This window comes from Taudactylus pleione, unplaced genomic scaffold (assembly GCF_031769625.1).
Source record: "Taudactylus pleione unplaced genomic scaffold, aTauple2 ptg000095l, whole genome shotgun sequence".
NCBI classification, from domain to species: Eukaryota; Metazoa; Chordata; class Amphibia; order Anura; family Myobatrachidae; genus Taudactylus; species Taudactylus pleione.
In genome coordinates this window covers 6,819,982-6,846,753 of record NW_028284497.1, presented here as the reverse complement: position 1 = coordinate 6,846,753, position 26,772 = coordinate 6,819,982, and the positions used below count along the sequence as shown (strand labels likewise).

Here is a 26,772-nt window from a genome sequence, read left to right as displayed (position 1 = left end):
GGGCCCATTTATCCAGGATCACTATTGCTATGCAATCAGGGCATGCCAGTAACGCCCCTGATCGCATTGCAAATAGCTATTCTTTGGCCGGATGTATCATCCGGGATATGCAGGGACACTGGCTCTGAAAGGAGCGCATTTCTGCGATGTCTTCGGAGAGCTGCCAACCACTACAGGGGGTGGTGTGCATGAGCATTCCCCTGGACTGCACATGCACATCTGCCATAGCCAGGGAGGGTTCTGGCAGATTCCTCCACCAGCTAATAGTGTGCAGTGTAGACCATAGGCTACAGCGGCTAATGTCATCTTCAGATGGCTTTAGCTGCAGGGGCCAATATCTGCAATGCATCGCATTCCGGATATTGGTAAATTAGAAAGCATCACTTCCCTCATAGAAACCTATGGAGGATGCGGCTGCCAGCGGTAATGGAGGGATCACAGCAGGTATCGGAGATACCTGATGTGGTTCCTCCTTTACACATCCGGGGGATACTTAGTATTTGAGGAAATCCCCCGTAAATGAGTGTTTTGGGGGATTTTGCCTCAAATTAATTTTGATAAATGGGCATTTTAGAGTGACAGCATGTACTGACATATGGAGGTCAAAAATTTAGAGAAATAATAAAGGTCGAAGAGTGGTTATATTAGCCACACTCTAATAATTCATATTCAAATATAAGAAAAGCAAATACCCTCTTTAAAGAGAAATATATTTTTATTCCTGTTTATATAGTATATAAATATTGAATAAAATACAAAGTAAATTGTTTGGTAAGAATTCATTATGGATAATGTTCATGGGTGGTTGTTTGCTATGTATCATCAAATGTCTGAATCTCTGTGTCAGATTTCTGTCTTCTGTAAGAAAAAAAACATAAAAACAAATAAATATGTAATAATGTAATATGCATGAACACTTTAAATAGCCAAAAAAAGTTGTTAAAAGATTTGGCTCTGTAATGAGTCAGACATTTTTCTATTAGCTTTGGATGAAACATGTTCTATTCAGCATCCTAGTACAACTGGAAAATTGTTCCTTAAATGATAAGCAAATTCATTTTATTTGAATGTAGAGTTTGGGCTATTGCAAACGGCATCTCTCACATTGGTTTGCACGTGCCTAGTAAAGTTAGGGTTTTCGAGACTTTTCGTGCATCCGCAGTAGCAAAACATCACTCAGATGCATAAATATATCGGTACTGCATCCATCTCTGAATCAGGCCAATAGTTTCCACCAAATTTGACCAATCTAGAAGGAGTTCTATGTTCTATGTAGGATATACTATACAGCAGTGGCGGCTCCACGGGGGGCGATCAGGAGATCGCCCCCCGTAACACGCTATTGGCAGCCTCCTACAGATATGGAATGAGTGATCTGCTCAGAACAGGTTACCTAAATGCACGCAGATTGGAGCCCGGGGACATGCTGCATCACGCTGCAAATAGTTTTTTTTTAATTTCTAAAGGGACGGGGCCACACCTCCTACGATTAGGCCACACCCCCTTTTCCTTGCCCCGAGCCTGCTTTCCACAGCCCTGGTATCAGGAACAAATAAGTTGCCGGTGTATGTGTGGGTGGAGGGGCCGAGATAGATTTTGATGGCCCAAGTGTGCATATAAGATATATACAGTGTATATGTTTACATGTGTGTGTAAATATATATATATATATATATATATATATATATAGTAGCAAAGTGTCCGGCTCTCCCTGTATCCGCTCATATCGTTGGGTGCCCGCACAGTACATCACATAAAAATATCCACAGGATGCAGCACTCCAGTCTAATAAATAAAGCTATGGTAAACGGCAACGTTGCAGTGCCTATATATTCGTGGCACTTTTCGACGAAAAGTGCCACGAATATATAGGCACTGAAATGTTGCCGTTTACCATACTGCCTTCTGAGCTTTATTTATTAGACTGGAGTGCTGCATTATGTGAATATATTTATATATATATATATATATATATACACTGCCCCCCCTAAAGCAAGAGTCTATATCCACCCTTGCTATACAGTTTGATTAGATGAAAACAAGTTGATATGGTAGACATGGTAGCGTTGCGTGGAGTACACAACATGTATAACCAATCTTAATCAGATGTCAGGCCTGCTTGTTCCCACTTAGCACAAAGTATAGGAAAATGTCGACAATGCATTTCTCAGTTAAGCCTAACCCTAATAGTAGTGTCAAAATTTTCACTATGTCGACATGTTACATGTCAACATTTTATCCATGTCAAACTGTCAACATTCTAACTGTCGACATAGTAAGCATCGACATGCTGACTACATAACCTCCATAAGATATCCAAGTTCAAAATCATTAATCTTGCCAGGTAGCATTATTTTGAAGGGGAGTACTTGGATCTACTGCTACTGCATCAGTTATTTTATGTACAATTTTGTACACCCAGTTAGAGGAGCAGCCTGTCTGGGAAGTTTGCTGCATAAGAGTTACTCTAGTGGAGAATGACATAAAACTTCTTACCAATTCACAATGTAGGTAATCCTTGTCATCTATTCTATGTTTATACTGTAGACTGGGGCTTGCTGGAGCACGTAAAGAAATTTATGTTTTATAATCTTTTTGATTAAATGAACCTCTCTCAAAGATAAAGGGAGTTTCAACCAAGTGTTAATTTTATGTTTTACATTTCGGGTCCTACATTTAAATGTGCATAATCAGTGGGAGAATCTGATATCCACATGTCCAGGCATTGAAATTTTTATGTTTATTGCAAGGGAAGATGTGTAGGAGGGATATTAGGTAGATTGTCATTATTAGGGAAAAAGTTGATTTATCCAAATTAACTTTTAATCTTGAAAAGATCTCAACCTTGTTTATTAGTTGAAAAAGTGTCTCCATGGACCCCAGGCATCTGAAATGAAGAGCAGTATATTGTCTTCATATCAAGCTATTTTATCTTCTCTATACAGTAGGATGTTCAGACATCCGAAGAATTTCTAATAATGCATGCCAGGAAACAGCGCTGGGGAAAGAGGACACCCCTGCCAGTGGCTCAAATCCTGGCCATATGTGAAGAACACAGGGCTGATTCAGAGCCGCTCGTAAGCGGCCGCTCGTTCGCTCCGAGCGATGTTCGCACATCTGCGCATGTGTATGGGTTTTAGTACGCATGCGCGAACCAGTCATTGCGGTCAGAAATCGTGTGCTCGCAATATAGCAAGTGCCTGCTAATTTGAGTGACAGAATGAGGCGTTTGTGGGTGGTAACAGGGGAAGGTGCTTGAAAACGGGGAGTGGAGATCCGAACGCAGGCGTGCCAAACAGTTAAAACGGGCGTTTTAAGGGTGTGCATAATTAACAAAGCAGCGTCATCGACCATGTCACTTGGTTGTCATTTAGCCAGAACTGCTCGCATGATTGCGGTAGGAAAATGCAACCACAAGAATAGCGAGCAGTTCATTCGCCTTTCGATGTACTCGATTAATCTAATAAATAGCGGAGATGACGTTTGATGCGAGCGGCCAGGGGGCGTTTTATACAAAAAAAGTCCGCATGTTTTGATCGCTCGTTCAGACATAGAGGCGTCAACAGACCGCAAAGAGCGAACGGTCAATTTAAATAGCCAGCCCCTTTTTCTGAACGAGCGAGAGCAAATAGCGTCCGGCTCTGAATCAGACCCACATTTCCTATACCAAATCTCTACAACACATATCACAACTAACTCCATTTGAAGGCCTTAGTTTATTTCCAGGTATAAACCCAGTGTAATCTAGGTGTATAATTTCTAAAATAACTTTATTTAATTTAATAACCAGGACTTTAGCCAACATTATTATATCTGTGGTTAATAAAGAAAAAGGGTTATAGGAATATGGATATAGCAGATTTAGCAGGTCTTTACCTTGTTATGGAAGAACATAACAAAGTAAAGCCTCTAAGATAGAATGGGGCAGGTCATCTGTCCCATAAATATGACGATAATGAAAAGCCCTGACTTAAACAGGCAATAAATAGCGGAGCATTCTATTTTCATCTAAGTTAGATGGAACTACTGCCTGTCAGGTATGTGAGAGAGCTTCCACATTTAGCTGACTAGTCATACAGGTTTTGTTAAGCAAACAGCAGTGAACATTTACCCTTATCTACTAGATAATCCTGACAATCTCTCTAAGTCATAAGCCATAAGCCTCTCTTTCTATCATTAAGACTAGGATGTGCCCTGCAACTAATTGATCATGCAGCGAGGGTAACTGCTATTCAATTAAATAGCATTCTCCCACATGGTAAACCAGGGGTTAATGTGCTTTAACCAATTGACACCACGTAAAGACCAGAATGAATGGGTTTTATCCACGCATTAAACCCCATTTTCTCACTGTCTTTTCCTTGCAGCTCTTGAAACTGTGAGTGTCACGGTCCTGCGGGCCGACCCTCAAGATACGCCAATCTGAGAATCACCGCCCGTCTCTTTTACAGGTTACCTCAGCACGTGTGGTTAACTAAACCTGGTAACTGCCACCAGCAGAAGAAGAATATCATGCTAAAACATAAGGTGGGCTTCTGCTCTCACCTGCATACACAATTAGCAATACATAGACAAATAGGTAACATGAGCCATAGGGGGCCTTGGGTCATAAAAACACAGATCCAGAATTAGAATTAATGTTTAATTCAAGAATATCTTCAAAGCTTATGTAAAAAAAAGTTACAAAGAATATAATAATGTGAAAGAAAATCACACTGTTACTTGCAATTTCCAGAAAATAAAAGAAAATAACAAACCACTCAAATCATGTTTGATTAAAAGATTCTGGGATGAGGCCTTCCCAGTGATGAATTAGAGATCATCTGTATCGTTCAATAGCCTCCTGCAGAATGAACAATGGGCCAGGATTGAGTCACATATTTATGCCTGCTTTTCCAGGCATCCCTTCCCTCAGCCCATCCCCCCCCCACCTCCCTGGGGTGATTTGAACCCTTTTCAGCTCAGAGTGGATTGTCCAGCCCACTGTAGCTCAGGGTTTCCTGGCCACATGAGCAGGGTTTTTTAACTACACACTCAGCTCTCTTTGAAGTTGGGAAGCAGGCTGAGGTCCATAAATGTGCTCGGCGACTAGGTGAGGAAATTCACACCTGCTGAGACCGAGTGTATCTCTGTGTAAACAACTATTTTTGATCAATGTTCCCAAACCGAACACAGGGCTCTTAATGACTGTTTTATCAGGGATCTGGCCAGCTGTCCTATAATTTCCACAGACATATTTATTTTATGCCCTATACAGCGAGTTTATGGCTGACTCAGGAAGACAGACCTTCCTATAACCTCTCTTGCCCAGCTTCAAATGGCTTGTCATCTTTCCACATGCAAAAGGACACTACATAAATGGACAAGGGAAAATTACATGTTTTACCAACAAAATATCATGTGCAGTTATGCCCATGCTGATGTGATATGAGCTTTTCCGCTACAGTGAGGAAAAGTGCACCTCTGTTGTTTAACACATTGGGTAAAACCTGCTAATTTCTTTGCCTGGCATGGGTAATTAGTCATGGGGTAAACGCGGCTTTTAATTGAATTCCCCCTATGAGGTCTATTCAAGCAGCAGTGGAAGGCCCTGTTTCATTAAGCACTTCTGAAAATAAGGCTTTTCTCTGCTTTGTTGTATTCAGAAGGAGGTATACGTGGAGTAGATTTCTCCAGTGGTGTCCTATGTCTGTGTGAGGATCGCTTCCCCCATACAGTTCCATTTCGCTTCTCAAAATAAATTTGTTATCTCAGGGTCCTGATGGGAAAAAAGCAGCAAAGACTGCTGTCTTTCTGCCTCCTCCACATCTTATCCGCTCCCTTCACAGACATCAGCCAATCAAAGATGCCTCAGGAAAAGTGTCAGAAAAAAATATACTCAACAGGTAGACCTCATACATACATTTACTCTCAATACTTCTCCTCCGCCCATCACTCCTGGACATACACACACATACAAACAGTCCACTCACCCCAAACTGCCGGGTAACCCCCTCTGACTCACTCTGGCCTTCACCAGACTACACCGCTCTATACTAAACCAAAGTGTGCAGTATCCAGGGACCAGGACACAGATTTGGTATGGTTCTGATCCGCTGCTTTGCTGAAGAGGCTGATATTGTGGAACACCGCAAGTTGTGTAAGTATTATTGAATCAGTTGGTAACTTCAAGATATATCACATCAATATGATGCAATCTGTCTTGAAATTTACATTGATCCACTTTACTATATTTATGAATAGACCCCTGTGCATATTCATTCATAATACATCTGTTTTCCAATTTCATTTCCCTTTTGATTGGAAATGTTTTATGTTCAGTCACCCATTTAATTAATTAATGAGCCATATTGAAAGGATTGCCCATAATAGAGGGTTCAGTAACTAAATTAGTACCCTTCTGAAGCTTAAGTTTTGAATTGGTATCATATCTTGTTGCGATCAAACATCTCACTTGACATAAAAGACATTAATTATAACAATTTATTATTGCAATGTAAAAGGGAATTAATGTAACTGGAATATATAGTAAATGTACCTTTGCTGTATCACAAGGTGGTGGATCCCAAAAATAAGCAACAGACAGATCAAGACTAGGAGTTTACCAGCAAGTATACTCCCATATAACTTTATACCTGTGCAAGAGATCAAAGGGAGAAGTATTACAGCTTTGTTATCTAAAATAATAAGAACAAAATATAACGTGTGAAATGCAGTGCTTTTATGTGATGGTACTCATGGGGGGATGCAGTCGGGATGGTGGCGCTTAGAATGCCAGTGCCAGAATCCCCACACCTGTTAAAATCCCGGGGCCAGCATCCCAATGCCCGACGGTAGGTATTTGGGTTAGGGGGAAGGTTAGGGTTATTGGTTAGGGTTAGGTACTAGTGGGAGGGTTAGGGGTAAAGTGCAGGGGGGGTAGGTTTAAGCTGTGGGTGGGAGGATTAGGTTTAGGCTATAGGGGGGAAGGTTAGGTTTAGGCTGCGGGGAGGTAGGTTTAGGGTTAGGATACTGATCTACATGTGTCGGTATCCTAACCCTGTCGGGATGCCTGCATTGGGATTCTGACCACCGGGATCCCGAGTGCCGGCATCCCGTACCCAACCCCTCACGGGTACGCAGTACCAGCAACATTTTGTTTGTCTGATTTGTAATTTTTAGAACTAGTTCCTGAAACAATGAGAAATTTGTAAAAGATTTTCTGAAATGCATAAATCTCCAGGTATCTACAAAATGTGTAAGCTACTAAATATCTTATATAAATGTATAACTTTATGGGAGTACTGTCTCTTTTTTCATAGAAAGATGAAGGCTGTAACTCCTGGTAGTGCATAGGCAAACGCAGGGGGAGTTTCCGTCTGCCTGGAAACCACCCTCCCCAATCCACACCATGACAATAGAAATAGTAATGTAATATATTTTACTAGTGATGCATGTTCTTCTCAGTATCACAAATGAAATAATTAGCACCACCTTTTAACATGTATCAGCCAGTAATAAATAACACGTGCACCAACTAGGAGATCTGGAAAACATTCACTGTTAGGGATGCACTGCTATAGAGCCCAATATGTATATTGGGCAGTGCTAGGTTATTTTGCTGCTCCCCCAGACTCCTGGACTTGCTCCAATACTCTGGAATGGTGCCCACATCTACAATAAAAACATTCATCTCAGGCAGGATGGCCCTACTGCCAAATCTAATGGCTTACTGTGATCACTGGTCCTGTATATGCTGGAATTATGACACACACTACACTTTGTATGATGCATATTAAAGCTGGTAAAGTGCTAATTATGCCCTCTTCATGGACTGGCTACACTCGCTATAAAATCAAGCATTTGGAAACCCCCCTCTAGAAATCCTGCGTTTGCCATTGTAGTGGCACATGAGTAGGTGGGGTTACTGCAATATCCATTCATCTTAAAAAAAATATCCTGCAGGAATTCTATGCATGTTTTTTTTTCTTTTTTGTTCTGCAGAAATTAGTTAGAGTATTATACTGTTTCTCTTGCTAAAAGACAAATTTGTGGCTATTGCATAGCTCCCAATATTCCCAATTTCAAATTCTGGTCATATGAAACCAAGGCGATCCTTCCAGGCTATGATTTAAGCTTGTACCAGCTAATTGTGTGTAGTCTTAGTAAATGCTAAAACTGACTTTTTCATGTATGATCAGGACCATAGGTGCTGGAACGGGAAGGAGGTGGGGGGGGCATGGGGCCAGCTGGACTCCCCCCCTAGCATTTGAGAGAGGCACCAATCAGAGACAGAATGCACAGATTCCTTCTGGAGTCTGACAATGAAGTTGATCTCTTCTCTCCCTGATTGAGACCCAGAGTGTCACACTCCGGCCTGGGGACCCCAGAATCAGACCCCGTCGTTTACCTGTGCGGGCGCTGACCCGCGCTGTCTTCCGGCTCCCGCGCTGTACGCTCCTTCCTCTTCTCCCAAGGCAGTCTCCGCTGTTGTCCTCTGGAGGGTCCCGCTGCTGTGCTGCTCCCACGCTGGCTCCTGCTGACCGCTGGTGGAGGAAGCGCTGTCCTCCGGTCCATGGGCGCGGCCATCTTGGATTGCACATGTGACCCCACTACAACCAATGAGGAGCCTTCTCCTTCTCTCTCAGCCTGTCAGCTCCCAGTGTCCACTATAAAAGGATCCCCAATGCTCACACAAGTTGCCAGTGCAACTAGTTTCTTAGTTTAGCTAAGCAAGCCTTCCCACTGCGCTCCAGCAGCTCCACGTAGCCGCTCAGCTACCAACGTCTACCCACGGCTATCCAGTCACTCCACGTAGCCACTCAGCTACCAACGTCTACCCACGGCTAACCAGCCGCTCCACGTAGCCACTCAGCTACCAACGTCTACCCATGGCTATCCAGCCGCTCCACGTAGCCACTCAGCTACCAACGTCTACCCACGGCTATCCAGCCGCTCCACGTAGCCACTCAGCTACCAACGTCTACCCACGGCTAACCTGCCGCTCCACGTAGCCGCTCAGCTACCAACGTCTACCCACGGCTAACCAGCCGCTCCACGTTGCCACTCAGCTACCAACGTCTACCCACGGTTATCCAGCCGCTCCACGTAGCCACTCAGCTACCAACATCTACCCACGGCTATCCAGCCACTCCACGTAGCCACTCAGCTACCAACGTCTACCCACGGCTATCCAGCCGCTCCACGTAGCCACTCAGCTACCAACGTCTACCCACGGCTATCCAGCCGCTCCACGTAGCCACTCAGCTACCAACATCTACCCACGGCTATCCAGCCGCTCCACGTAGCCACTCAGCTACCAACATCTACCCACGGCTATCCAGCCGCTCCACGTTGCCACTCAGCTACCAACGTCTACCCACGGCTATCCAGCCGCTCCACGTAGCTTCCTAGCTACCTCGTTACTGCCGCATTCCTCAAACTCCTGTCAGTTTGCTGCACCCTCTCATGCGGAGAAACTTCATTAAGCCAAGTCTCCTCCAGCCAGCGTCTGCGCCAAGTAATACAGATCCAAGGCCCAGTCCGGGAACACAGCTCCTAAATTCCACGCTTGTGACAGTTTGCACTGGCCAGATGGACTCAGCAAGTGGTCAAGGATCTGGGATAGAAGCCTCGCAGGATGTACTATCCCGTCTGGAAAGAAAGGAGACCTCTCAGGCTCAGCTGATCCAATTTATCCAAGATATGTCGTCACGCCTGGACAACATTCAGTCCTTACTGGCTCATCCCGCTCCCACTGGCTCCCAAGCCGCCTCTCCTCCTGTGGTGTCACCTGCTCCTCCGGTTCTACCTCCTGCTCGTCTTCAGCTTTCCCCTCCGAGCAAGTTTGATGGCAACCCCAAATTATGCAGGGGTTTTTTAAACCAATGCAAAATCCAATTCGAGCTACAATCCGCCAACTTTCCGACGGCCAGAACCAGGGTGGCATATATCATCTCTCTACTCTCTGGCCAAGCACTCGATTGGGTCTCGACCCTTTGGGAGAAGTCGGATCCCCTGCTCTCCAACTACCCCGAATTTGTTGCTACATTTCGCGAAATCTTTGATGAACCCGGAAGAACCACTTCCGCATCAGCTGATATTCTACGCCTCCGTCAGGGCAGCAGGACCGTCGGCCAATACGTAGTCCAGTTCCAGACTCTGGCTTCAGAACTCAATTGGAACGAGGATGCCCTCATCGCTGCCTTCTGGAGTGGCCTTTCTGAAAGGCTCAAAGACGACCTAGCTTCCCGTGACCTTCCAACCAGTTTGGATGGGTTAATCTCTCTCTGCAACAAGGTGGATCTCCATCACAGGGAGCGTGCCTTGGAAAGAGGCAGATTTGATCGTGGAAGGCCACGTCCAGTTTCCCGCTTACCCTTTCCTCCTCTGGGCGAAGAACCCATGCAGGTCAACCGCTCTCATTTATCGGCTGAGGAGCGGCAGAAAAGGCAGAGGCAGAACCTCTGTATGTACTGCGGATCTCCTCAACATTTAGTTAAAACTTGTCCCATTCGTCCGGGAAACGCCTCCTCCTAACTTATGAAAGAGAGGTTAAGTTAGGAGTTGCCATTGAATCACAAAGGAAGTCTGATTCCACCATCCAGGCTCATTTAAAGTGTCCTCGAGGTTCCAAAGCTGTATTAGCTCTCCTGGATTCCGGAGCGGCAGAGAACTTTGTCACTACTGAATTTGTCCAGAAGCATCAAATCCCCATGGAAGCGTTGCCTCGAGTCATCACTTTAACCACCATCGATGGTAGTCGCATTTCTAGTGGAACCATCACCCATCGTACAACACCACCTAAACTTACCATTGGGGTGCTCCATTCCGAACAACTATCCTTCCTAGTGATTCCCAAAGCCTCTCATTCTTTAGTCCTCGGATTACCCTGGCTACAGAGACATTCACCTCAAATCGATTGGACCACCATGCAAATAATCTCCTGGGGTTCCAATTGCTTCAAAGGCTGCCTTCAGCGGGTAATACCTATCAGATCTTCCATTGTACGGGATTCTACAGACCTGCCCAAAGCCTACGATGGGTTTCAGGACGTCTTTAGCAAACAGAGCGCAGACCTGTTACCTCCCCATCGTGATTGGGACTGTCCCATAGATCTGATTCCCGGGAAGAATCCTCCTAGAGGCCGAACCTACCCTCTATCTCTCCCTGAGACTCAGGCCATGTCGGAGTACATTACGGAAAACTTAAATAAAGGCTTCATTCGACCTTCCACGTCTCCAGCACGGGCTGGATTTTTCTTCGTAAAAAGAAAGATGGTGGCTTGCGCCCGTGTATTGACTCCCGGGGTCTTAATGAAATAACTATTAAGAATCGCTACCCTCTTCCTCTCATTACAGAGTTATTTGATAGAGTCAAGGGAGCCACAGTTTTTTCCAAACTCGACCTAAGAGGAGCCTATAATTTAATTCGTATCCGTCCAGGCGATGAATGGAAAACGGCCTTCAACACCAGGGATGGGCACTACGAGTATCTCGTTATGCCCTTCGGCCTCTGTAATGCTCCGGCCGTCTTCCAGTTTTTCGTCAATGAAATCTTCCGGGACTTCTTGTACAAGTGTGTGGTCGTTTACTTAGATGACATTTTGATTTTTTCTCAAGACCTCCAAACTCATCGAGACCAGGTCAAACAAGTCCTTCTGAGGTTGCGGTCCAATCAACTGTTTTGCAAATTAGAGAAGTGTCTGTTTGAGGTCTCAAGTGTACCATTCCTGGGATACATTATCTCCGGAACAGGCCTTCAAATGGATTTGTCAAAACTACAAGCCATTCTTGATTGGTCTCTTCCTTCTTCCTTAAAATCCATACAAAGATTCCTAGGATTTGCCAACTACTATCGCAAGTTTGTAAAAGGTTTCTCGACTCTGGTAGCTCCGATTACAGCCCTCACCCGCAAGGGAGCAGATCCAACTATATGGCCCGTCGAAGCTACCTCTGCATTTCAACTTCTTAAGCAAGCCTTCATCTCCGCTCCCATCTTAAAGCAACCAGACTTCACCAGGCCCTTTATCCTGGAGGTGGACGCATCCTCTGAAGGTGTCGGTGCAGTGCTCTCCCAGCGATTTAAAGATGAAAAACTTCATCCCTGTGGTTTCTTTTCCCGGAAGTTTTTGCCTGCAGAGAAGAACTACACCATTGGAGATCAAGAGTTACTCGCCATGAAACTAGCCCTCGAAGAATGGCGATATCTTCTAGAAGGAGCTCATTACCCCATTACCATTTTTACTGACCATAAGAACCTCATTTATCTTAAATCTGCAAATTGCTTGAACCCTCGTCAAGCCCGGTGGGCAATGTTTTTCTCCAGATTTAACTTCAAAGTCTCCTATCGCCCCGGTTCACAAAACCTCAAAGCCGACGCACTCTCCCGTTCCATGACGAGCAACCCTGATCTACCCATGGAACAGCCCCAACCAATCTTGAATTCAGCTTTCTTCGCCTCTACCCAATTATCTTCTATACCCCCGGTTGGGAAGACTTTCATCGCTCCGGAACTCCGCAAGAGGTTACTGCATTGGGCTCATGCTTCCCGGTTCTCTGGTCACCTGGGTATGGATAAAACCCTAGAATTTATCCAGCGGTCCTATTGGTGGTCTTCGATGAAAAAGGACGTCAGGTCTTATGTGTCTTCATGCATCAAATGTGCCCAACACAAGATACCTCGGCGGGTTCCACACGGTCAACTCCAACCTCTTGCAATTCCATCTAAGCCATGGACTCACCTATCTATGGATTTCATCTCTGATCTTCCTCCATCTCGGGGCCACAACACAATTTGGGTTATCGTGGATCGTTTTTCTAAAATGGCTCATTTCGTACCACTTACTGGGCTTCCACCTCTACTCGCCCAGAGCTTTATAAAAGAGATCTTCAAGCTCCACGGCCTTCCTCAAGAGATCATCTCCGACAGGGGAGTACAGTTCGTAGCGAAGTTCTGGAGGTCACTCTGCTCAGCCCTTCAGGTAAAACTCAAATTTTCTACCGCTTATCATCCCCAGACCAACGGTCAGACCGAAAGGGTTAATCAAGACCTGGAACAGTTCCTGCACACTTTTGTCTCCCCCTCCCCCCAAGATGACTGTATTGAACTTCTTCCTTGGGCCGAATTTGCCCACAATAATCATTATCACACGTCCACCAGCTCAACTCCTTTTTTTACAGTTTTTGGTCAACATCCTCGAGTGCCAGATTTCCCTCTTCTTCCCACATTAGATGTGCCTGCGGCCGAAATGTCCCTTTAACGGTTCTCCAACATCTGGGAAAAGGTTCGTTCCTCTCTGACTAAAACGTCAGCCCGGTACAAGAGATTTGCTGACCGCCAAAGACGAGCGGTTCCAAATTTCCGACCTGGGGATATGGTCTGGCTCTCTACCCGAAACCTAAGACTCCGAGTACCCTCGATGAAATTTGCTCCGCGATTCATTGGTCCATTCCCAATCATCAAAGTCTTGAATGCTGTGGCTTACAAGTTAAAGCTTCCACCATTTCTTCGCATTCCAAGTTCTTTCCATATTTCTCTTTTAAAACCACTAGTCTTAAACCGATTTCAGAAGGTCCTGCCTAAAGCTTCTAGTGTTCAAACACAGCAGGGAGAGGAGTTCGAAGTTGACAGAATCTTAGATTCCCGTTGTCGATACAACCGTCTTCAATACCTCATCGACTGGAAGAATTATGGTCCGGAGGAACGAATCTGGATAAATGCCTCCGATGTCCATGCACCCCGTCTGGTCAAAGCGTTCCATGTGAAATTTCCTCATAAACCAAGGAAGTGTCCGGTGGCCACTCTTGAAGAAGGGGGTACTGTCACACGCCGGCCTGGAGACCACAGAATCAGACCCCATCGCTTACCTGTTCGGGCGCTGACCCGCGCTGTCTTCCGGCTCCCGCGCTGTACGCTCCTTCCTCTTCTCCCAAGGCAGTCTCCGCTGTTGTCCTCTGGAGGGTCCCGCTGCTGTGCTGCTCCCACGCCAGCTCCTGCTGACCGCTGGTCCCCGCTGACTACCTCCAGGAAGCGCTGTCCTCCGGTCCATGGGCGCGGCCATCTTGGATTGCCCATGTGACCCCACTACCACCAATGAGGAGCCTTCTCCTTCTCTCTCAGCCTGCTCCCAGTGTCCACTATAAAAGGATCCCCAATGCTCACACAAGTTGCCAGTGCAACTAGTTTCTTAGTTTAGCTAAGCAAGCCTTCCCACTGCGCTCCAGCCGCTCCACGTAGCCGCTCAGCTACCAACGTCTACCCACGGCTATCCAGCCACTCCACGTAGCCACTCAGCTACCAATGTCTACCCACGGCTATCCAGCCACTCCACGTAGCCACTCAGCTACCAACGTCTACCCACGGCTAACCAGCCGCTCCACGTAGCCACTCAGCTACCAACGTCTACCCACGGCTATCCAGCCACTCCACGTAGCCACTCAGCTACCAACGTCTACCCACGGCTATCCAGCCGCTCCACGTAGCCACTCAGCTACCAACGTCTACCCACAGCTAACCAGCCGCTCCACGTAGCCGCTCAGCTACCGTCTACCCACGGCTAACCAGCCGCTCCACGTAGCCACTCAGCTACCAACGTCTACCCACGGCTATCCAGCCGCTCCACGTAGCCACTCAGCTACCAACATCTACCCACGGCTATCCAGCCGCTCCACGTAGCCACTCAGCTACCAACATCTACCCACGGCTATCCAGCCGCTCCACGTAGCCACTCAGCTTCCAACGTCTACCCACGGCTATCCAGCCGCTCCACGTAGCCACTCAGCTACCAACATCTACCCACGGCTATCCAGCCGCTCCACGTAGCCACTCAGCTACCAACGTCTACCCACGGCTATCCAGCCGCTCCACGTAGCCACTCAGCTACCAACGTCTACCCTCGGCTATCCAGCCGCTCCACGTAGCTTCCTAGCTACCTCGTTACTGTCGCATTCCTCAAACTCCTGTCAGTTCGCTGCACCCTCTCATGCGGAGAAACTTCATTAAGCCAAGTCTCCTCCAGCGAGCGTCTGCGCCAAGTAATACAGATCCAAGGCCCAGTCCGGGAACACAGCTCCTAAATTCCACGCTTGTGACACAGAGTCTCCACCCCCTCCTATCCTCTACCCTCTCTTGGGTCAATTTACTAAGCCTTGGATGGAGATAAAGTGAATGGAGATAAAGTCCCAACCAATCAGCTCCTAACTGCCATGTCATGGGCTGTGTTTGAAAAATGACAGTTAGGAGCTAATTGGTGGGAACTTTATCTCTGTTCACTTTATCTCCATTAAAGGCTTAGTAAATAACACTTTCTGTCTACTCACTTCTGTCCCTGGCCGACCCCATCCCCTCATCCTGTGTCCCGCCCCCTCCTCTACCCTGTCTATTATAAACTACTCCCTCATGTCGCTCGCCAAGACCCTGCTCCCTTGCCCGACTCCCCCTTCCTTTTCCCTGTCTGACTATTCTAATATGCTCCCTCCTCTCACTGGCCAAGACCTCGCACCCTCACCTGAGTCCCTGTCTCCTCTTCTTCCCTGTCTGACTATTCTAATTGACTCCCTCTTGTTCCTGCATAAAACTCCAATCCCTCACTTGAGTATCTGCCCCTTCTCTTGTCTATTCTGTTTCTGTATGCTTTTCCTGTGCCCTAGTGTTCTGCAGGCAGGGACCAGACAGATCCTCCCACTGGACAGGTAAGCGCCAGTGGTGGTGAGAAAATGTTTTAATGTTATCTGGAGGTTGGTATACTTATGCAATGGGGAGGGAGGGGTGCATTTGTTTATTTCTTTGGAGAGGGGGGTGTTTCAATACTGTTTGTTCTGGGGGTGGGGTATTAATGTGTATATGTGTGGAGGGGTAATATTATTTTGTGTGAGTGTGTGTATGGGGGTGTATTATTGTGCTTGTGTGTGGGGGGGAGTATTGTGTGTACATATGTGTATGAGTGTGTGTGATGGAGGGTTTATACATATTATCTGTTATATGTGGGTCAATGATGGTCTCTGCATTATCTAGCATTCACTGCGACTCTCTCTTTATTATATGGTGGTCACTGTGACTCTCTCTGTATTATTTGCTGGTCACTGCAATGCTCTCTGTATTATATAGTGGTAACTGCAACTCTCTCTGCATTATTTAGTGGTCACTGTGATTCTCTCTGTATTATATGGTGGTCACTGTGATGTTCCCTGCATTATATGGTGGTCACGGTGAAGCTCATGTGCTCTGTAATATATGGCTGTCACTGCTGTATTCTCCATATTATATGGCACTCACTGTAATGCTCTCTGTGTTATATGTCTGTCACTGCAATGCTTAAAAGGGATGACCGGCACCATGTGCTGCACAGTGATCTGACACTGACTGGGGAATAAAAGTGTTGTAGCAAGCTATATAACACAATGGGGACCCCTCAGGGTTAAAATTATGGGGATTGGAACATATTAAAAATACATTTAGTGGAGGCGATAGGTTTAGAAGACTCTGCATGTGAGAGGCGCATAGGATTTAAGGACTATGGGAACTCTTTCTCTAAATGGCTTAAATGAACTAGTGGATCTAGAGTTTTTTTTTAAATCTATCTGTTACTTGATTATGGTTTTCAGCTGTTAATTAAAAATATAACCTAATTTTTTCTGAATTTTACTGTTGATTTCTGCATATGTTAGTTGTATTGCAGAAATAATATACCAGTAAATAAAACGGATTGAATGTCTCCATATATATATATACTAAAAAATCTCTCTGAATTTTAGTGTTTATTCTGCATCTATGCTACACAAGTGAGATTGATGCATAAACCATTCAAATATTGGAATGTTGCAAATATCAGGTACTGCAACTATTTTTATTTTTAGTTCTAAACAAATATATAACATATGTTTTAATATGTGTAATGTAATGAATAATATGGAAACTTGACATAAGTGATTGAGAATATATACTTGTGGACCACTAACACCTAAAATGTCAACTGAGGTACCACATATGTGGACTAATTAATATAACAAAGTAATTAGCCACAAGCTTTTTTAAAAATAGGACACAGGAAACCCCTACTCATCCTTCTGAGGAAACTTTCTGAGAAAGAGAAATGCATCAGGGGAGCAGGGTATTCCTGCCTTAATAATTGCTAAATAGCAGACTTAGGGACATATGTATCAAAGCTTGATGTGAGATAAAATTGTGAGATATATATCACCAACCAATCAGCTTCTAACTTACATTTTGCAGGCTGTGTTTAAGAAATAATAGTTTGGAGCTGATTGGTTGGTGATATATATTTCACAATTTTATCTCACATCAAGCTTTGATACATATGCCCCTTACAGACATTAGTCCACATAAGCTCACAGGACCATAGTGAGCAACAGCCCCCAACGGTTGGTAAATATTACCCTTATCTTTGATCTATGTTTGAATCTGGAACTTGGACACATTATACATAAAAGTTTTAAACTGTAACAATTATATTGTTTATTGTATATTTTAGTTACAAGCGCTAATGCCAATAGATACTATCAATACATTATGTTACTATTGGTAAAATAGGGTTTTTATTACCTAAAATATAACCTTTATAACTTTATTGCTATTGTGTTTCTTGCATTTGAGGATAATAAACTATTGTCAATGATTGTGATGGAATTGTGAGTGATAACTATGTCTTTAGTTTTAACTGACTTGCTGGAGTACAGGCACTCTGCATCTTTAAAATTGTTGGTTGCATTTTTGCATGGAGGGAATTGGTAATTATCCCTTCAGAGCTGCCACTCCGGTTTAACTGAGTGAGGCGCACTATATTTTGCTGATATTTCCTTAAGTGAATTATTGGGAGCCCCTTCAACATGTTGCTATTGGGCCTAAAAAGTTCAACTTGGTTATTATTGCTACTCAATAATGACTGCCATGTTTGTGTTCAAAGCACCAGGCTCTACGGATCTGAAGTTGGTTTGCTACTGGACAAAGAAAGATAAAATAAATATTTCTTGTGTGGTGCACTGAGAAAATGTATTAAAATATAACTTTTTATTGATTTCATATAAAAACTTCAAAAAGCAAATATATTAAAATAAAATAAGTGAAAATAGAAAAGGAATGGCAATAAATAATCTTCCTTAGGTAACTTGACTTAATAAGCATGCTTGTTGAAGTAATGAGGTGTGCACTGTAACTAATATTAATAATATGGAGTATAACTTCAAATACAAGAATGTTTCAGCAGTTTATGAAATTGAGATAGTTTTGTGGGCGTATCTCAGACTGTGAATGCAAATTCATATTCAGTGGTAAAGGCTCCGATGGCTTACTTGTGACAGATATTTTTAGAGACCATAAAATAATAAATGCTTTTCCATCATACCAACACTAATTAATAATTACTTAATATTGCCCCTTCATGCTGTCCAAGTTCTACCTCCATGCAGTCCAAGGCTCCACCCCCAGTTGTGCTAAGCTCAGCACCCCAGGCCACCCAAAGCTGTGTTCCCCGGTCACCCAAAGCTCCGCCCCACAGGTTATCTGAAGCCTCCGGTAAGTAGTACCGTGTATCTGCTGCTAGTTTCTTAATAGTAAGCCGTACTGGCTTGTACCTCCTTACTAGCACCACTGCCTATGACAAATGTTACAAATGCGCATAATACATGTTTGGCTACATAGAATGGCAGTGGAAAATGTGATGCCGGAGACATTTTTCTTGCATACAGGATCGCAGATGCACAATGTGACACCCCCCCAAAACGGTCACCTGAGTCCACTCCTCACTTCCTCCCCAAACGGTCCCTGACTGTCAATCACAGTGTGAATAAAGAGCCCCTGCAAGCGACTAATGTAATGTTCCTTGATGCATGCGCAGTGAGACTTAAGGTGCGTACACACTGGGCGATAAAGTGGACGACTGAACGATAATGATATCGTTATCGTTCAGTCGTCCACTTTATTGTCCATTTTTAAGCCCAAAAAGATGAACGATAACGACGACGCGCGTTCCCGCGGGTCGTTCGTCATCATCGTTCATCGGGCTGACATGCAGGCCAACCTGACGATGTCGTCAGGTTGCTGCATGTCAGGGAATGGGGGAGAGAGCCCGGCGCTGAACGATATCGTTAATGATATCGTTCAGCGGCTGTGCTCAATGTCATGAACGACATTGAGCACACCCTGTCGGGGACACACTAGACGATAGCGCTCAGGGAGCATATCGTCTAGTGTGTATGCACCTTTAGATGCATACGTAGTTTACCGACAATCATTAAGCTGCGAAAATATCAGCATTGTGTACAACACTGGGGTTGAAGGTAGGCTTTAGTTATGCCCTCCATGGAGATACCCACAGCACAGGACACAGCCCGTATGCAGACCACACACATACACCACACTGGTCAAGCTCCCACATCAATAACCACATTGATACAGTGCTTGTCACATCCCCTGCTGTGGCACACCATAGAAATGCCAGCTCCAGGTCCGTGTGGACAGTAATGGCACTGCCTTATAAGACCTGGTCCTCATATGATTAAAGTGTAACATACAACTGCCATAAAAGACCTACAGAGAGGTGACAACTAATACAGGGCATACAATGCCAGATAAAATGCCTGTCAGACCAACAGACTTTTTATCTGGCAGTCCGCCACCCTGCAGATATCGCGGGCATACACTGTGAGATATCTCAAAGCGTATTGGCCCCAATGTCTGTGCTCCGTCCCTGGGGAGGAGACAGTTCCCCGTTATTTCCCTGGGAAGGAATAGGGGAAATGTCTGTCTGTCGGCCGCTGCTGGGCATACACTTCCCAATGCGGCCGACATATAATTTACAAAACATCACATTGGACAGGCATACTGCACGATCCGGCATGAATGACCGATTGATATTTTCCCCAATTACTGGGGCGATCTGCGCATATTGGGCGGTTCGCCCCGATAATTGTATAGTGTATGCCCAGCATTACAGTTTATTAATGAAATCTGGTTACATTCTTATGCAAGTGGATACACTTATCCTGTCACTGACTCATTCATCTATTCATCTAAGAACCTCTACTTTGGATATACAGAGGAGATTTCTTACTGAAAGGATTTAAAGTTATACTCATTATTATTATTATTATTATAGACAGTGTACACCTCATTACTACAACAAGAATGCATATTGAATTAAGTTGTCTAAGGAAGATTATTTAGTGTCAGATACACAGCCCATCTTTTTTTTTAGATTTTAATCACTTTTCCTTTTTTATTTTCACTAACTTTATTTTATTATGTTATATTTGCAGTTTAAAGTTTTTATTTGAAATCAATAAAAGTTATATTTTAATTTGTTTTCTAGAAGCACCACACCAGGCATAGTTTTCTTTTCGCTTTGTTATGTAAACTATTTTTCCAGTTATTAGTGGTAGCACCCCACAGTGTCTAATCAAAAACAATCAAGCACTTTTCAAGGTGCCTTTTTTGATACATATAAAATTGTTTAGTACTGCTGGATAAACCTAGGGGGATCAGCATGTCTTGGCACTGTAATTTAACTATCAGTTATAGCACCATGAGTAATCATGGCTAACTACGAGTCCGCAGCACTAAACTGACATATAGGGGCCTATGTATCAAAGCTTGATGAGAGATAAAATTGTGAGATATAAATCACCAACCAATCAGCTTCTAACTTACATTTTATAGGCTGTGTTTGAAAAATGACAGTTAGGAGCTGATTGGTTAATACTTTTTCTCTCACAATTTTCTCTCTCATGAAGCCTTGATACATAGGCTCCATAGGGGGCGATTCAATTCAACGCAAATTGAATAGTGCTTGGAGCTACCTCAGTGCACTGTGTGGTCGAAGAATGCCGGTTCTCGCACCTTAACAAGGTGCTGTGAGCACGGCTGTTATTGCCGCACTATGCAGAAAAACAGCTGTGTACCCGGCAGTTTGGTCGGATTTCTCCTCGCATCCCCAGGGGGGTGTGAGAAGAAATCCTTAGCCCGCCCAAACAGCGTGGTGTATTGCATAGCTTCGGGAGCTTCCTCCCATCACTATTCAACATTGCACTGAATTGAATTTCCCCCATAGTTAGCTATCATGCAATTGTTGGGTTCCTGAGAGGTGGCAAAGGGTATCCTTCAGCACCAGGGGAACCTCCAGTAATCAGAGAAGCCATGACATGGCCTGTAGGCTTAGCCATATGTTTGCAAATATATGCAACTGAGATCTCTGAATTATCTACCACATGTAGTTTTTCAAATCTTATTGCTGATATCGTTCTGAGTGCTGGGCAGAGGAGTAGCATGGAACCATGGTGCCAGGAGAAAGTGCATGTCATAGCGCCCCCCACCTTCCCTGTACTGAACCGTGAAAGTGGGGTATGGCCAGCGTGTGGGGGAATATTGAAGTAAAGAGTAAAACAGCAAACAGTGGCAGTATCACCCTCAAGCTCATACCTTAAAATTTAAGTTTAAGATTGTACCTCAGATGTGTCACTTTTAAGTCCATTGAAGTACAATGAATGAATGAGGAGAGAAGGAGTGAAGGGATCAGAAAGGAACGTGCCGATCAGAGAGGGGTGGTGACAGAAGCCAATAAGAAAGGAGAGGGGAAGAGCAAATCAAATCAGAGAGTGCCAGTGACAGAAGCCAATAAAAAAAGGAGCGGAGACGGGTGTTGACAGAAGCCAATAAGAAAGGAGAGAGGAGGAGCACAGAGTCGATCAGAGAGGGGTAGTGACAGAAGCCAATAAGAAAGGTTTGGACAGGGGCAAAGAGCCGATCACAGGGTAGAGAGGGGATGGAATTAAATAGGTGAGAAGTGAATGTAATCAATCTGATAAGAAAGGGGAGATGACAGCAGATGATCACAGAGGAGAGAGGGCTGGAGGGGAGGCAATCTGGGCAGCTTGAGGGGGCATGAAATGTAGAAACAGATCTCTGATCCATAACTTATTTAGAATATAGAGCAAACAAACCGAGATAAAACTAACAGGCAGCCGTCATACTGTGCAGCACCCCATGAATTCCGGAAGCCTGACTGGCGCCCTCTGTCCATTTTGGCGCCCAGAGCTCATGCTCCACTGGAACCACCCTCGCTACTCCCCTGGTGCTGGGGGATACTTTTGCTGTTTCTTGTCTAAACTAACCCCTCCCTTTCATGCACCTGAGTGATATTACTAGGGTGATTGAGCAGCTACCAATATACATTGCGTTCCTGAGATGTGAACTGACCATAACTAAAGATCTGCTCACATTTCCTCTGTCAAAATTGTCTGTGAAACTGTTCATACCTTGTTTTGATAGTCCATAACTATTTGGTGTATCCTGTGCCAGACAGGCTCTGTTGTCTCTAAAGTAATTTTCTAAAAATAAGAGATAAGATTGACAATTAACAAGTCTTATTGCTTATTAATATATTTATCATTAATTCAGACACCAGGTAATTCCCTGCACTGAAACGATAACCTGCTGGTGAAACAATAATTGATTCCTCGTTTGTAATAATATTGTAATCGGCACTGTATTTCATACAAAACTAGTCACTTTGTTTAAGAATGCAAATCAAGAACATCATAAATAACAATATGAACCCATTATAGTATAAAATGATAGATATAACTTATGAAATCACAGGCACAGATTACATACATTAGGAAAATACAAAGAATTTTCTATTAAGAGACTTCTCTTACTAATCCTCAGAATACAAGCACTTGCTAACGTAGTCATAGTCACTTAGGGGCCTATGTATTAATAATTGCAGAACTGCAGCGATTATTAAGGTTCCTTATCATTGGTGATATTTTGAATTTTAGTTATAATATCCCTGCTATGTACCAAAGGGAACTCGCAAGGACAGATTGCGGTAACCGTTGTCCCTGTAAATTATACCCCAGCAAATTGTGAAAGACTTCTCCTGTGGAGGCTGACACTATTCATGTGTACAGTGTCAGATTCCATGGCGAGAGATCAGAAGATCTCTCTTGCTCTGAAGATGGTGTAAACTACGGGGGCCAAACTCTGAACAGCTTTGCATTTTGGAGTTTAGTGCATAGGGCTGAGATCGTAGTCCTCATCGATAATAATAATCTCCTGCATTGTGCAATTAGTACATAGGAACAATTAAAAAATGTATGCAGAAACTACAATTTCTACATAATTTTGTAAAAAATAAGCTTAATACTACGGGCCTAAGTATCAAGCTGTTTTTTACATAAAATTTGGTAGCAACTGTAGTTTCTGCATAATGTTATGTATTGTAGTTATGTATTGTAGTTATATATTGTAGTTATATATTGTAGTTATGTACTAATGACACAATGAAGAAGACTTCACAGAAATCTCCGGCAAATTAGTACTGTTGATCGAAGTCCCCATTATTATCATTGGGGAATACGATCTTACCCCGATTTATGAAACTCTGAAAAGCAAATGTTTTCGGAGTTTGTCCCCAGTAGTTTACACCATCTTCATGAAGACTCAGGAGAGATAGAAGGATGTCCCGTTATATTCAATGTATAATATTAGACAAGAACAAATGTTCTCTGTAATTGAATTTGGAAGAGGAACAGGATGGAGATGAGTGGAGCCATTGCCGGGTTTTATACCCTTTTGCAATAGCAGCTCACCCCCCTTCATGACTATTAGAATTGACACCAAAGCTACCACCAGCAAATAAAGCCATATCTACCTTAAGCCATAAGTGAGCAGCTTTTTGTTTAGCTAAGTTGCTCCTTTGTCATACAATCTTAGTAGCTGGAAAAATTCTGTACATGAAATGTGTATAGGCGAGTGGCAATTATTTTGCCAGAGATATAAGATAAAAGGTTAGAAATGCAGAGATTAGGCATATTACGTTTTGTTTGGTTAATGTCGCCAATGTTTACACTTTCTTTCATTCTCTGGGTAAATGCGGCCTGTACAGTATGTCTCTCACCTTGTAGCTCCAGGAAGTGCTCAGAACTTTTAGGTGATAGGATCTCTTCTCCCAGTATTTGTACAAAAGTCTGACAGAAATAGCAGCCATCAAAGTCCAAAGTGTAATTCAGGATAACATAATTAAGCTGCTGGTTTGTTACAAGCTGCCTTCCATTTCGGTAAAACCGATATCCGTTTACAGGAGGAAAAGAAGGATTCTGTACCTCACATACCAGCTCTACCAGTCCACCTGTTCTCTGAGGGCTGTATGCATTCCTTAAGATTGGAGTGGAAGGCTGATCTGAAAATTGAAGGAAAGTATTGTATGCTACTGAAACAATCCTACTTTTAGCCACATACTGTAGGAGAGTCATGTGGTAATATGTATTTCTAAAATGTAAGTTTATTTGGTTTAAATCCCATTGTAATTACTACCTACATACACTATACTAGCTTCTAGGTTTAATATATTCTCACAGTGCCTTTCTAAATCAGTAATAATGAAAAGTGAGTAATAATATAATAGAATTTAAAATGTAATACATTTATATTTAACCCACTGCTACAGGGGTGTGGAGTAAAGCCCTAGGGCAAGTGGAACAAGAGCTGGGTTTGCTTAGAATGGTGGCCCTCACAAATTTCTGAGGGCTGCACATCCCTAGGGAACCTAGACTTGGTGCCAATTGACATAGGGCTGGTGGAATGATGGTGGGGTACCCAGGTAAAAACTATTGCTGGTTAGTGGAAAATCTTTTTCCCTAAGATTTGTGTTCACTTGATTTGTCCTCTACCATCCTAGGGGTTGGTTATTAATTCTGGAGGGGTTCCATTTCTATTTGTTTTTGGTATTTTTACAAATGTTCACAATTTTGGTATAGAAGTCATCACAGGTCCTAGGGATCTGTGCAGTGCTTTACAAACCGATGGGCATCACCAGTTTTCAAAACACAGTCTAAACTGATGCTTAGACAGTCTATAATCTGTGCACACAGAATATTATATGTTCAGATGCATCTATCCTACAACCAAGTGTCCATGAAAGTGGTATACAAATGTTTCCAATAAAACCATACCTATCACAACCAAAGTCTGTTGATTGCTGAAATAGGAATCCACTAAACTTCCTGATATACGAATCTTATATCCACAGGAGTAGTTTCCTGAATTCTTTTTTTCAATGTTCAAGTATGATAGGACTCCAAAATCATCAGCTCCTTCATATATTTCCCTTCCATTTTGATACAGATGGACTTCTGCTGGATTTGAGGCTTGTTGTAAAATACAGCGTAATAATACTGGCTGATTAATTATAAAGACATTTCTCGGAGGGTCCACAGACAATATTGCGGAAGGTGGACGATCTGGAAAGAAAGATTTAGATGTTGAATAGATCATGTAATTAGATTGAGAACTGGTTTCAGAAAATGAGTTTTGTTCCCACATCTGAGTGTCACAAGTCATATTTGGTATATGAACAATAGACAGTACATATGAATGGATGTACCTGGAGTGCATAAAATATGTATATTCACCTATGTGAAATAAGACAACATAATGCTGTCTTAACTCAATACCAAAGACTCCAATGTAAATGAGTTAATTTAATATGTCGTAATACCAATAAAACAGTATTGCATTGAATAAAGTTTCATTGATTTCACCACATACTGGGGGGTGATTCAGAGACGGATGCAGATAAAGCATCGGATATCCGAGACGCACTGCGCATGCATCCTGATGCATTCCGCATGGGCGTGTCGGTGTCAGTTGCACCTTCACTGGCGGACATGGTCACTCTGACATTCCAGTGTCCAATGGTGCAGCTGATGGCTCGGCCAATGGTGCTGATAGTGTGTCCTTGTATGTACATGAGCGGATCTGAGCCGCAGTCAGTAGGTATCTCAATAGGACACCAATTGACAGTGGCATTGGCATAAAGACACAGTAGCATCTGTGACTACAACTACATCCACCTCTAAATCACCCCCACTGTATTATTCAACTCTTATGTAATTGGAATCTTCAAGAACTTGACCAGTGACAGCATCATACATTTTTAAATAATCTGCAAATACATTTGATATCAAGCCATAATGTCAACATAATGATATAAAGACTACGCAGTCATTTTGTTGAAATTCATCACGTTTCAAAAATTCAACACTTGAATGGTTCTGAATGTCCACATTCTGAATGTCGACAACTTTGTTCATAATATCCACATGCAACAAGTCGACATTGACAAAATGTCGACATGCTCAAAATGTTGACATTATGCATGTCTACATTATGAACATGAAAGTGTTAGAGTTAGGCTGCAGTTAGTATTAGGCTGTGGTTAGAGTTAGGCTGCGATTATTATTAGGCTGTGGTTAGAGTTAGGCTGCGATTAGTATTAGACTATGGTTATGGTTAGGCTGCGATTAGTATTAGGCTGTGGTTAGGGTTAGGCTGTGTTAGGCTGTGGTTAGGGTTAGAGTTAGGCTGTGATTAGTATTAGGCTGTGGTTAGGGTTAGAGTTAGGCTGCGTTTAGTATTAGGCTGTGGTTAGGGTTAGAGTTAGGCTGTGATTAGTATTAGTATTAGGCTGTGGTTAGAGTTAGGTTGTATTAGACTGTGGTTAGGGTTAGAGTTAGGCTGCGGTTAGTTTTAGAATTAGACTGTGGTTAGGGTTAGAGTTAGGCTGCAGTTAGTATTAGTAATAGTCTGTGGTTAGGGTTAGAGTTAGGCTGCGATTAGTATTAGGCTGTGGTCAGGGTTAGAGTTAGGCTGTGATTGGTATTAATATTAGGCTGTGGTTAGGGTTAGAGTTAAGCTGTGATTAGTATTAGTATTAGGCTGTGGCTAGTGTTAGAGTTATGCTGTGATTAGTATTAGAGATGAGCAGTTCGGATTCTG

The 26,772-nt window shown here is 43.5% G+C and overlaps 1 protein-coding gene across 1 annotated transcript in view; it reads right to left on the bottom strand.

The window, feature by feature from the left end:
* Positions 1 to 696: 696 nt before the first annotated feature.
* The window catches only part of LOC148526547 (immunoglobulin superfamily member 1-like), an 81,502-nt gene continuing 55,426 nt past the window's right edge, over positions 697 to 26,772 (bottom strand). The window contains exons 6-10 of the mRNA XM_088470218.1: positions 24,948 to 25,235; positions 23,894 to 24,175; positions 22,248 to 22,319; positions 6,539 to 6,635; positions 697 to 858 (exon numbers count right to left, since the gene is read on the bottom strand). Of these exons, the coding sequence (XP_088326344.1) occupies positions 813 to 858; positions 6,539 to 6,635; positions 22,248 to 22,319; positions 23,894 to 24,175; positions 24,948 to 25,235 (785 nt within the window). The 3' untranslated portion in view covers positions 697 to 812. The remainder of the gene's footprint in view (positions 859 to 6,538; positions 6,636 to 22,247; positions 22,320 to 23,893; positions 24,176 to 24,947; positions 25,236 to 26,772) is intronic.